Source organism: Zeugodacus cucurbitae, chromosome 4 (genome assembly GCF_028554725.1).
Source record: "Zeugodacus cucurbitae isolate PBARC_wt_2022May chromosome 4, idZeuCucr1.2, whole genome shotgun sequence".
NCBI lineage: Eukaryota > Metazoa > Arthropoda > Insecta > Diptera > Tephritidae > Zeugodacus > Zeugodacus cucurbitae.
Genome location: NC_071669.1, coordinates 57,885,963 through 57,900,125, shown reverse-complemented (window position 1 = coordinate 57,900,125; position 14,163 = coordinate 57,885,963). Strand labels below are relative to the sequence as shown.

At 35.9% G+C, this 14,163-nt stretch overlaps 1 protein-coding gene across 1 annotated transcript in view; it reads left to right on the top strand.

Annotated features, from left to right (window-relative positions):
• Nucleotides 1–14,163, top strand: part of LOC114805317 (protein still life, isoform SIF type 1) — a 116,004-nt gene that overhangs the window by 78,641 nt on the left and 23,200 nt on the right. Inside the window, exons 12-16 of the mRNA XM_054228998.1 lie at nt 386–789; nt 4,052–4,108; nt 4,588–4,762; nt 4,833–5,081; nt 5,367–5,496. Coding sequence (XP_054084973.1) covers nt 386–789; nt 4,052–4,108; nt 4,588–4,762; nt 4,833–5,081; nt 5,367–5,496 — 1,015 coding nt within the window. The remainder of the gene's footprint in view (nt 1–385; nt 790–4,051; nt 4,109–4,587; nt 4,763–4,832; nt 5,082–5,366; nt 5,497–14,163) is intronic.

Below are 14,163 nucleotides of genomic sequence, written 5' to 3'. Positions count from 1 at the left end.
AATAGAACTTAGGTCGCTGTGCAATCCTCAAAATGTAATCTAACCCCCAAAAACAAATATGACAGACAAATTTTTAAAAATTCATCGTATTCGCTTTAAACTCGTTACTCGGTTTTCGGGTCACGGATTACGAATACAGTGTCGGTTTTTTTAAAATTCTCTTCGACAATCTTTTGGTCTATAGTGTACCGTAATGGATAATGTGTTTCGTACACAATGAGGAAGTGTTTTAGAATATCTTCAATAAGTCATTGAAACACTCGACCAAATATTCACCAAAAATTGTCTTCTTACCTAATACTCTTCGACCTTTTATTACCCCTTTATAAATATTTTGTCAATTAAATTGTATTGCTAATACATCATTATTGTTCTCCTCGCGCAGATCATCACATGAAATTGGACGCGGTTATCCGCAACGTAATCTCTATTTGGAATTGGAACGCGAACGCAGCTGCATTGAGGGTTCACCACCCTCCGACAACGTCATGTTCGACAATCAATGCTACGCCACTACGCCCAGTTCAAGTAACGGCAATTCCGATCAGGATCAATCGTATGGACAGCGCAACGCTGGCGGCGGCGGCGGAGGTGGTGGCGGCGGCGGTGGGCGCCATCAACATCATCACGGCGCGCCAAATGTCACACCCACACCGGGCAGCCCCACATCACGTCTACTGCTCGAATATGAAATGCATTTGCGCAACACTTTGGCCAAAGGCATGGACGCCGAATCGTACAGTTTGCACACATTTGAAGCTTTGCTCTCACAAAGCATGGAGAATTTGGGTAAGTTCAGCGTTGCAGCGCAACAACAAGTGACACAATTTATTTATTTACTTCTACTAAATGTTGTAGTTTATTTATTTGTTGAATTTTTTTATTTTTATTCATTTGGTCTTGTTAGCGTTAGCGTTTAGTTGGTAGCGTTATCCATTAATAATTTTTTACGAATTTTATATTACAAGTAATTATTGCAGCTTTCAAGTAGTAGCAAGCTTATTTTAATCAGAAAAAGTTAATAAATAATTTACATACTTATATATACTTAGTTGCCCAAATAGTACAAATTGTAGCAACCCTTCCCTCCCGCTTGGTCCGCAACACATACTTATATACCTCCCGTACTAGCAGTTAACAAAGCTTTCGAGGAACATTCATTGCTTGGCTCATACCAAACTATGCATAACAATTCGTTTATATCTACTAATATATACATACCTACGTCCTGAAATATAACTGTTAAAATACCTGTATACATAGGTATGTAGGGTATGTTATGTGCCCATTTGTAATGGCAAAGTTTTTTATTTTTGTGGCGAGTGCTTTCGATAAGCTCGACCTCGAAGTTGGGTAAGACTGCCGGATCTGGGTTGGTCACAGCTGCTTAATTGGATAAAAGTAGGGTTAATTAAAATCGACAGACATTTTAGCAAAAAATTGCAGTGCTTTCTATTTACCTTTTTTTGTTTCGAATTGACTAGGACTAGTTAAATATTTAATTGTTGAAGGCAGAAAATTGGAAGCGAAAGCTCTCGTTAATTAGAAATTCAAATATGTTATGACAACCTTTGTAATGCCGGCGTCACTCACATTTGGGCATTAAATTAGTATGATATTAAAAGAAAATGAAATCAATTAAGTGATAATTTAGAAAATGCCAAAGTACACAAAGATAGAAAGTGCCTAGTTCTTGTAGCGGTTCATGTTATATAAGGAGTTCGGAACTTCGACCATTTGTCATTATTCCTAAAATGAAAAAAAGGGTATACTTATTAGTTTTCTCCCACTAAGAATCGTTGGTTGGTACTCGATCCGTTCAGGCAACATAATATGCTAGAAAAATAACTTAAGGGACTGTGCTTCCAATAGTCTAAATGATTTATAATATTTCCTCATTAATCTGTGAGGCAATATGCGCGCTCAAATGCCTGCTGGATCTGTTTCAGTGACCTATAGCTCGGAGTTAAGCATCTGAAGACACGGAAAACCTCTCCAATCTGTCTTTTAGTATACTCGTATTCGCTTCGTATAACAGCAAAGGCTCCGAAAGTTATAGTAATCGGTCCTCGAAACCCAATACCACCCATGAATGATATTTTGGATTAAGAAGACGGAGACCCTTTTAGGTGTTGAATTTTGAGATTTATTTTGAAATCTAAAGCCAGCTTGTCTAGAGTGGCGTTTATTTCAAAAGCACTCAGTTAAGATCTGTCAACTAAACTTGTAACGTCTATATTAGTTAAAGGTTTAGAGAATTATTGTAATTGCAAGAAGACCAGTCCAAAGAGGTGTATCGAAAACAGACCAAACTGTCACCTATGTGCCAGATTCGGAAAATAATAAAGAAAGTTCATTTCCAATGTCTGCTGTTTCTTAAGTGACCTCAATTATGAAACTCTAAAATTCTTGAGCACTTTGACTCTATTCCACAGTACGGAGATCACTACGTCTCCAAGTAAGCTTCTGATGTCTTTTTCACCATTATAATTCGCCATAGTTGTTGAAGAATTTCAACTATTTGCAGTAGGTTAACCGTAATAATTCGACATCAATAATGGCTCTAAGGTTACCGCTAAAAACTGTAAACCTGATGGTTCCGAAGTTTGCTTTCCTGCAATCTTTAATTTCCGTTCGCGAGAATGTGAGAGTTTCGCATTTTTATTTGCATTTTAGACTCCGGCTCCAACTTTACACCACCCAGGGCGTTCGCCATGGACAGGAACAAGTGGTAATAACTTGGCGCTATGTCCGGGCCTCCCATCCGAGCTCCCGCAGCTTCTGACGACTACACCCTTCCTGTTGGCCAATTCTGAACTCTTCTGGTCGATCGCCTGCTTCAAGCGGTCCAGTTGTTCGCAGTAGATGGTAGAATTAAGCGTCTGGCCATATGCTAGCAGCTCATAGTGGATGATTCCATTCCAATCCCACCAAACACACAGCAAAATCTTCCTGGCCGTCAATCCCGGCTTGGCCACTATTTGGGACGATTCACCGGTCTTCGACCACGATTGTTGTCGCTTGATATTGACGTATGTGATCCATTTTTCGTCGCCAGTCACCATCCGCTTCAAAACAGGGTCGAGTTCGTTCCGTTTCAGCAGAATATCGCAGATGTTGATTCGGTTCAGAAGGTTTTTTCGTCAAATTATGCGGCACCCAAACATCAAGCTTTTTTGTGTATCCAGCCTTCTGCAGATCGTTTAAAATGGTTTGGTGACTAACTCCCATGTCCTGGGCGATGTCACGAGATGCCTTATTCCGGTCTATACTCGATTTTTTCCATGATTTGATCGGCATTCGTCGTCACTGGTCTTCCGCCGGCTGGCTTTTCCATGGTGTCGTTTTCACCCGCTCTGAATCGTCGAAACCATTCCTCCGCAGTTCGAAATGAAAGACAAATAGGCGGAAGGGAGATATTTGCCAACCTAATATTTTAATTGATACGGTTTTTGAGTTCAATAAAAGCGGAAATTATGTGGAGTCGAAGTCTCTTTGTTAGATTTTCATGACAGAACACTGTTCGGAACAGCTTAGTAAAATTTATCGATAAAAAAACTCGTATTTCTGAATTCTAAGATACGGTAGATAACATAGTTGTAGTTCTTAAAAATATTCCAAAATAATTCCAGTATATTTTATTGAGCTGTTCAAGCGCAACGAATACCGTAGTCATGTGGTCTCTTGGTTTCTCTAGAAATATATCAATATCCCATTCGATTTCATATTCAATATTTTTTAAAATATTTCTTCTGAACTTTTTAGGCATAATTTAATAAATAAGTTCTAACTTTATTTCATAAGCACGATTCAATTGAATTACAGAACTTTTTTCAATCTAAATGTTTATATAATTTTCTAATGATTCTATATGTAATTACTCAGCCGTTACGCTCATATCGCATTTCTCATTATTTCATTATTTTTCCACGCACCAACCCAAACAAACAAAAAAATCGCAAATCAAAAATGTAACGATTCGAAAATTGAATAAAAACCATTTCACATCAACCGACAATTGATTATCAAAACCAAAAAAAAAAATTTAAAGAACTCGCCGAAAGCCTGCCTGGATCAACACAGCGCAGTCCATATCCAATGCGTAGGCGTAAGTAGCATCCATACATACATATAAACATAACTACATAAGTCACAAAAAAGAAAAATTTAATTTTATTCACTGAATTTAAGTAAAAACTAAAAATATAGATAATTTAATTTATTATAAAAATTAATAGAAAAAAAATTAATGATTTAAAAAATATGTTTTTGAAATATGAAATTTTCGAAATTTTCATGTTTTAAAAATTTGATTATTAAAACCACAATTATGCAATGCTTTGAATATCCTAAAAATAATTAATAAACGCTTCTTAGTGCTTCCCAAGAACACTTAATAATTCCCGAGCTATTGTACCCAATAGATGAAACCTTAAAAGTTTTGGAATGAAACATAATTTTGAACGAACAAAAAATACAGTTAATTAGTATTGCACATAATTTCTGATATTTAATAGTTAACCGAAAACTTCATTACAGCATCTTAAAATTAACCCTATAATATCTTCTGATTTCTTCCGCACACAGCCAGCGCCAAGTCTTCGACATTACCATTGCCACCGCATCGCCCTTTGTCCACGCTGCGCGACAAAGAACGCGATCGTGAACGTGACGGTTACTATAGCGATCGCAATGAGTTAATACGCGAAAGAGAACGCGAACGAGAGCGTGATCGTGGCTATCTCTCTGATCACAATACGAGGTGAGCGAATTGTTTAATATTTTCTTTAAACATTTTTTCAAATTTTATATATTTTTGATAATTGTTTTAGCTTTTCAACATCACGTTGCGCCTCGTGCATTGGCGAATCGGCACGCGCTCAATGGTTTCGTCACTCGGATGGTTGGCGTTCGGGCAGCTCCACTATTGGTTCGGGCTCTGGTCAGGGCTTAATGTCACAACAGACTACCGGTTCGGGTCACAAACGTTCACCATGGGACTCGTTACCCTCATTGCGTCAAGATAGTAGTCTCAATGATTCTGGTTATAAAAGTGCACGCGCTGATTCGCTTGAGCAACGGTGAGTTGAAAGAGGGAGAACTTTAAATTGAGATTTGTCTAATTATGAGAGGGACAGATAGATATAATGAAATTTTGCAAATAGTTTGCTTTTAAAAAAATATAAAAATAAAAATCAATAAAAAAATGTGTGAAAAGTCAGGTTATGTGGTTGAAAAGTTAGAAAGTATTCCTCTATATAGATATTTTATAACGGAAGTAGAAACTATTGAATAATTATACATTTATATATATTTAGGAAAAGCTAAAACTAATGATCTCTTGTTTTAATATTTCATGTCCACAGCGCTGAATTCATACGTCAAGACAGTTTGCGTTCAGATTATTTGAGTGATCGTGATTCACGTTATGGCATTGTACAACAGGCTTCTATCGACAGCACCGATTCGCGTATGTGCTATTTGACATCATCTGAGGTGAGTACGAAATTTATATTTTATGCTTCATAAACCATACTAGCTTTGTTATTGAACAGAGGTGTTGAACTATAGAGTATTCTACAAGTTAATAGCATAAGTCTTTAATAAAAAAAACTACTCCTTCGTCCAAGCCATTTAGGCAGAAATTAATTTTTAAGATCCGTGAAATAAGTTCCAAAATAGACACTACAAACTGCTTTCGTGACCATAATTCTTTCTCTTAAATATCAAGTTCCCAAAAAATGGTTTTTGGTCCCCTATTAGACTAAAATCATAACATGAATAAATATATCCGAATACCAGTACAATCTTTGATAGGCGAAGCTCGTCTTCATATTTGTAAACCCTTTGACACACATCCTTGCAACGGGGACTCAATTGAGAATTCTCTGTATTGGCATTGCTTATAACGTATGCCTATAGTTTCAACTATATTGTTCTTTCTTTTTGATATTCCTTTCCTTATTTAAAAGATTATCGAAAGTCAAAAGAATTCCGGCGAGATTTTATTAATGAATTTTCTATTCCATATTTCATTGGAAGTTTGCGGAAGCTATGTTGAACTTAATGTTTACTGGATCCATTTGGACCCGTCTAAAGAAGTATATTTTTTTGGAATACAGATGAAATACCAGAAGCAGTGAGAGCTTCCATTACGTCTTTAGACTTACTCTTACTCGTCGACGCTCAAAGCTCAAAGATGTTCTATATACTCGAATAGATAATAATCCGTCTTGGTTCAGCGCTAGCAATCAGCATGCGATGGATTGCTCTGAGACCTTAGCGCCGTCTGTTTTGTCTTCTAAGGTTATTTTTTTAACCCATTTTACGCGAACCAGCCAGTTTCTAAGAGCTACTATTAGATGGTGTCCAAGACAAGATCAAAAACTCTGTTGAAGTCGGTTCCAACATCTCGATAGTCGTTTTCACTTAACCAATGGTCACAGTTCCTTACCCATTCAATGAGGAGATCGTCTTTCAAAAATATATTTATCGGGATTTCTAGATTATGCCTATGCCTATGCTTCAGTTAGGTTCCGTTTATGCAAAATAAATATTACTTCTTGGTTTTGGGCTCTCCGACACCAGGAATATCCCAAAATAGTAATTAAAGTTAAAACCCAGAAACATCAAAAATGGAGTTATCAAACAGTTCTCGAAAATGGGATAAGTAAAGCATATCTTTCTTGAACAATTTGACAAGATACTGCCAAGAATAGTTGAAAGAACTGTCTTATCTTTCATTTGACATTTACTTCTTCTGTTGCTGATTAAAAAAAAAAAAAAACAAATAAATCTTAAACAAATACACTTATCCTCAATAAACAAGCTTCCATCTTAAGACTTGTCACCAAAACCCATTTCCATTGCAAAAAAATCAACAAAAAAATCAGCGACACTGTCGTGTCAACAAAGTCTTTGTCATTTATCCACCTGTTTAATGAGCTAATAAATTATGAAAACTGTAAAATTATTCGCAAACACGATTAATTACGAATGCAGCGTACCGGTGACAGGCGACAAGCGACAAGCGTGAATATGCTGCTCGTCGTATGGCAAACTAGCGACGGCTGTGGCCTCGACCCGTTGCCGGTCAAGGCATTTTCGCTGCCAAAGTTGCACTGAAAGTAAAGTGTGACAAATTTCAGCGAAAAGAATATCAACGAACAGAAAAAAATAACAAGCAAAAGTTTCGCCATGAAAGCTGTCGGCTGAAAAGCTTTTTAATGTCACTGTTGTCCTCATGTTAGGTTAGTAGCTTCTCAGCCACTGGAAGTCAACTGGAAGGCATGCTGCATGGTAGGACGCTGACTGTTCGCTCCACACTCGTGTGAAACTTCGTGATGACAATAAATCAAAATGCTGACAAACATACTTATATGTAGGAGCGCATTGCTTTGTTTTCGTGAATGAATTTTGTCTGAAGTTTGTCAGTATTTTGATTTATTGTTTTAATTTTTATGTTGCTCTTGTTTCTGTTGTTATTGTTTGCTTTTTTGTTTGTTTTGTAATATTTTGCGGCAAAAAAGCTCATTTGTCGGCCTAATGTGGCATACCTTGTTAATTTGTCGTGTTTATCACATACCTACATATATATATACTTATTTATGTCACATACACTCATACTAATAGGCCTAACTTCAAGTATATGTAATGGTAGTAGGCTTCTAATTTAGGCACGTCTGCTAGAATTAAGCACAATTTGTCGAGTGTTATTATTTTCTTCAATAAAGAATTTGTACTGATATTACGGTTTGAAGAGAGGAACAGCCTGCATTTTAAAAATATAAGGAAATTACTACACTTTCTTCCTTCAGATACTCAGAGTTCTGCGCCGTTTTCTAAACCCAAGCCGAGCCATTAAGGTCACATCAGATCAATTCTTCGAATACATATTTCTTCACCAAATTTAATATTCACTCTAATACGAGTACATAGCATGAGCTAATCCCTATTCTTCGAAGACATTTTTCTTCACAAAAGTGTATTTTCACTCTAATACAAAGCTTGAGGTCACCTTATGGCCGAGATTTTTTAGGGTGTACCTAGCATTATTAACCACAATCGCCGAAAATTTCGAGATAAGACTATCTCAGAGGACTGTAAACTGTTAGAAGTTCAAGTAAATGTATTGTTTGGACAATGTCAATTAGACTGGGGACGTTTGGATATCATTTTCTGGTTATCTAATCGTCGGCCAGGTTTCCCATAAGCTTGTTGAGAGCTCAGTACGTTCGTATTTTGAAGGTCCTCTCGAACCGATGTGTACCACAAGAGTTCCAGTAAGTTCCATTTCTTGAACAAAGTAAAATTTCCGTAGTTTTTGGCGGTTCAGCTAATCCCCTTATTGGATGGCGGTTGCCTGAATTGCTTTAAATAATACGAAGTGTTTTAGCGATACATGAGGACTTAGATCTTTCTTCAGATACGTTTTTGGGATCACAAAAGTCTTCTTTCTAAATGTTTCGAATAGTCTTCTATGAAACAGCTTTTTAAGTCCATAGATGACTTATATTAGTCTAAGTTATGTTTCAAACTGGTTTCTTCGCGTTGACTTTTATAGAAAAACCGTGGGACTTTGCCTACTTAAAGCCTTTGATCTATCAGAGCAGATAGTTAATATCACCGACTCTACACATTAATCGAGATTTCGATCGAGATTCGAGATTTCGATTGATTCCATTTTGTTTCATTAGATCGAGAAACCCAGAATCTGGTGAGATGTCTTCCCATTAGTGTTTCCTATTCGGGACCAAGTGGACCTTTTATGAAAATATTTGACTATTTTGAAGTGTTCTCATACTAAATGGAGGAGTCTTGAGAATTTATTTGAGTAGTTTAATTAATTAGATCCTGATCCAAAAACTAAAAACCATTAAAGACTTTTTTAGAAGAGTAACCTTCTTTCAGTGAAAAAAGTTGGAATTCTGAGCCTGAGGGGTTTCTCTTAAAGTGGTAGATTTCACGTTATCTCTCTCTCTCATTCTTTGAGAAAAAAACTTTGAGTGTTCTCTCTATATTACCAAATAAGTTGTTCGAAAACTTGTACGATGGTGAACCAATGAGAAGGAAAGTAATATAATACTCCCGAGTGGTCCCAGCTTTGGTTAAAGCCTCAATTAATGGTCTTTTCAGCTTTTCTAATTCTTTATCTTACTTCAGTCAAACATTCCAAAACTGTCCGAGTAAGGCAATTTATAGATTATCAGTGCTTATGTGCATGGATAATTTTATCGCAAATTTAAGAATAATTTTTTTCTTCTCAAAAATAGTTATTGCTTTGTAGTACAGCTCATTAACTAAAATAATACAGTTCGAGCGAAGTAAATAAGCCACTGGCTAAAATATTTCACGCACAAAAAAATCGTAATTCACAACAGCAAAAGCAGACTTTTCAATTTCACACAAAAAATCTAAAAATGTTCCACCAACCCCAGTAGTTGGTGTTTAAAAAGGGATGCTCGCATGGCAGCCAGACTCTCGGACGTTTCAAATTTTACTTAAATCTCGAATATTTGTAATTTTTCCTCAATATAACGTAGCATTTCACTTTACAACTGTGTATGTGTATGTGTGTGTCTTCGTGTATTTGCAGCAATAATTGTAGTTGTTTGTGTTATTGTTTGTGTACGAGACTACACTCAGTGCATTTAGCAGCAACTAACGTTGGCTAGTAGCGTACACTTTGCCGCACCCACCGCCGCACACCCCTAGCCTGCCAGCCAGCATACTTTTGCTGACTGACCTAGTTGTAATTTATTAAAAGAACCAAACACACACATACATACATATCAACAACAACAGCAATAACAACAAATACTTGTAAATATGTGTGTGTGAGTTTGTTTGTTTGCAGCAAGTCTGCATGTTTGCCTACATACCTATGCATATATGCAGAGCTGAATATTTGTTTACTTGCATATACATATATCTATATATTAGTATGTATAAGTGTGTGTGTTTGTTGTTGTTGTATATGTGAGACTCGGGCGACAGCTTTGGCGTTAGCGTACTGCAATCACTATGAATATTTTATCGTTGCTACTGCACATTTTTTCTTGCCTCCTTTTTACCTTCACATCGTTGTTTATTGTTGTTGTTGTTGTTGATTTTTTCACATATATACAAATATATATGTATGTATGTATGCCCTTGTGTATGTGTGTGTGTGGAATTTATGCTGCAGCATGTCTTACTTCATTTTAGACTCATTCAACTGTTGGCAGTTAGGATTTTATTTTCATCAAACGTGCTTCGGCAGCAACTGCATGCACAATAATAAGGATGTGGCTGAAATTTACTTAACAGTATAAATATGTATATATGTATAGCGAGTATATGCAGTAGTTGGTCTCTATGGTATATGAGTTTAAGGCATTTTGAAATTTTGCCGTTTTATTTTAACAGAATTTCATACTCACATACATACATACATACATCTATGCTGGACCACAGACCGGAACTGCGATCCTATACTCGAGTTACTCATAGTCCTGTCGGTATAGCCCTTGTATGATCTACTAGCTCTAAATAGACAAACTTAACTACATTTGTTAGGTTATGTTTAGTTGTTGTAATTAAGGTTAGATCCGTTCGGGTTAGATTATCTCTCGTTGGGTTATGAGAACTCATAATTTTAGTAAGCACTCGAACTTCTCTTTCACTTCTTAATTCTATAAAATTAAGAAAAATACTAGTAAAAAATTTTATGATTCTTTCCACCTGTCATCCCTCATAAATAGAACCCATTTTAATAGTGAGAGTGTTTCTGGACGGACCAATAGGAGTTGGCTTTCGTAAGTTGAAAATATAGCTTCCAAGATAACTAAAATGATTATTATAGACTAAGACCTTAGCGGTCTGGCCTTATACACACTCTCCCATACATATGTATGTACTTTCCCGTTTATTACGTGGGTTCATTTTAAAAAAGTGGAATGAGAAAAATTCGAATATGAAATTCTATTTTATTTGCAATGAGCTAAAACTTGATTACGCCCTCTAGTCTTTGGTGTCCGTTGTTATTCTCTCTGATTATGAAGGCGTTGTGAACGCTCAGAGTTCGACGCCCTAGTGCGAGCTTGTATGTTTCTAAAATTTTGTTATTCAAGCCGTTGCACACGCTCCGTACTCGACTCTCAAGCGCGTACTTGGGAAGTTTTGAAATTGTGTACAGCAAGCAGCTGCGAGCGCTCGTTACTCGACTCTCTGACACGCGATTGCGATGCGAAGAGACTTGCAAGAAGATTTTCAGTTTCAGATTAAGATTCTCCATCACGGAGTCTTTTTGATACCCTCACTTGGGAACTATTTTCAGGAAGTTGAGATTCTTGCAAAAAATATAGCCTATGTTACTCGGGGTGAATGTAGCTTTCCGAAGGTGAAAGAATTTTTGAAATCGGCACAGTAGTTTGCGAGTTTATTCATTACAAACATACATTTAAATCTTTCCTCTTATTATAGTAGTATAGACGAACAAACTTCAAAACCACTCGTTGCCTATAGTAGTTGGCAATGTGCGGCAGAATTCAAGGACTGCTATATAAAAAGTCAAAATAAATCTAATAATTTCGATAGAGGAAAATAACGCCAATCCTTCGAAATTCTTCTGACAATTATGGTTATTCTCCAAAATTTGGTATATATCCTATGGCGTTGTCGGAAAAAAAGTCTGAACTTTGTGAAATCTATTTTGAATACCTCAATCAGTTTCCACAGTAAATTCAAGTTCCAGTTTACTTTGTTACAAGAGTATGTCGAACAGTCGATTAAAGAAATATTGGTCTCGTGGAGCTACACTGTTCGACAATGTTCCCTTAGAGAAACTGTACATACTTTTGGCTAAGACTAAGATTACTTAAAACATTAATCTAGTTCCTAAGTACGTTCGAAGCTTCCTGCGGATCTTTCTAGGTCAAGAACCTCATCTTAGAGATAAAGAAATTAATTTCTTTCCATATCTCTTCACATGTAGATCTACTTAATTCTCTATATACTATATCTACTTGATTATACATATTTACCCCTTGCTCTTATTAAGGCTATACCAGAGTAACCCATGAAAAATTAGGCGATTTTCGTGATTATTTTATAGAAAGTACTCGATCGAATGTTTCGAAGTTTTTTGGACATATAAAATTATATTTTCAGCTATATTTTAAGATTTTTATTTACAAAAATATTGAAAAATGACGGAGTTTTGTGCTGTCTTGGGAAGTTCCAAAAAAAAAAGTTTCCCAACTGACATGATTCCAGCCGAATGAGTAGCTGAAACAAAAAGAATTCAAAAAGGGTATTAAAGTTGAAGATATTTCCTAAACAATGACCTACGATTTTTGAAAAATATCAAAAATTAACAAAATGGTGTAGTTCTGAAAAATTTGTAGATGTTTTTAATGCCAAATTGACAATTTTTAACCAATCAAAAATGTCATGAAGACTCAGTTTCAATTTGCAGTCGATCGGTCAATTTTTGTTGAGTTATAATGCCAGCAGTTTTGAAGACTTTCGATAAAAACGGGTTCAAAGTTTCGATTATAGCGGCTTATACCGGCGGTCGCTTTTTAGAACGCTGCCATTCAAAAACTATTCAACATACGACCTTACCGCTTTCACAGGATATTTTTGAAAGTATAAACTATCGAATAAGCAAAAAATAAAAAAAAAAAATCGATTTTTTGAAAATGTCACACTGGTATAGACCCTGAAACCCTTTGGAATTGTAACATTTCAATCAGGGCAATTCTTCTTTTATCGGTTAATATAGCATTCCCGGTTTAACTTCGTCTCATATATCTATCTCACTCTTTCCATCTTCATAATTTAAACAAAATTTTTCAATTCCACCCAAACTGCTACAATTATTCACATTTTTTCCTTCTATATATCAGTCTAGTCCAATCTCTATCTGAGTATCTGCCTCTTTCTATTTTTCTACTTTATTTAAATTCATTTTGAATTCGATATATCCACAACAACTGTACATATTGCTGTCTCTCTCCCTACATCTATCTGTTTATACTGCTTTATTTGCTTATCTAATATCTCACTCTATCTTAAATAACCAGTATATTTCTTTCACTATCTCTCTCGATTTCTTCAACCATTCCATCTTTCTCTAAGCCCACTTACTAATCAAAACTTTGCTGCGGGAACAACATGTTCATTGTTGACTTAGTACCGATTCAATTTGTATTTCCTCTGCTTGAATGCATTCTCATCCGTTTTCTGCAGACAATATGGACATACATAGCATGTACATATATATGTCGAAACATAATTAGAAGTTTTCTTTGCTGAAATGTCGAAATTTCAACCAACTACAGTTATATGGTGAGAATAATTACGAATTAAAACAATATGACAAATCATTTTACTCTTCGTTAGAAAGCTGAACTACACACCAGACTAGTCGTGTGTTGATCACAAAGTTCTTTACAGTGTATACAACAACAACTAGAAAGAATTATTGACATTTATTCGACATTCATTTGGGAATTTAAGACAACATGCAGCTTCCTTCGCTCTCCAGATTGTTTATGCTTACGAGTATGTAATACCTGTCAGTATGTGTCTTCATTTGCATCCATTGCAATGTTAACGAAAGTGAAATAAATTTACTGGCAAATTGTCGATGTCCGGAGGTAGTGCAAAACAAACTCAATCACAAGAAAAACATCAACGATAGTTTATGCTGTTGCACACATGAATGCGCTTTCATATGCTAGTCGAGAGAGTATTAATTAAATATGCGAATAACCACATGAATATTGGCGTTGAATAGATTGCTGTGGATATTGTGTGTTAATATGTGAAAGGACTTAAGTCAACATGGGAAAATTTTTAGTTCAGGTTTTCATCGAAAGAGTTGGTGGTCGACTTTTTTTGTGAGGGATTCACTAGTTGTAGAAGTACAACCTAAATCTATGTCCATTCAGTATGTTCCAAACAGTAAATTGATCTTAATTAATATGTTCTGACTATCCGACTCATACTCAACAACGACGGAAGAACCGGTCGGATTACAGTTCGATTCTTCTTCTTGAGGTTATTTAAAACCTTCCGACTCCATTTTTAATTTGCTGTCACCTTTTCTGTGTTTTTTTTTCTGTGGTCATCTCTTATTGCGAGGTCATCTCCATCATCAATACTCCCTTTGAACTC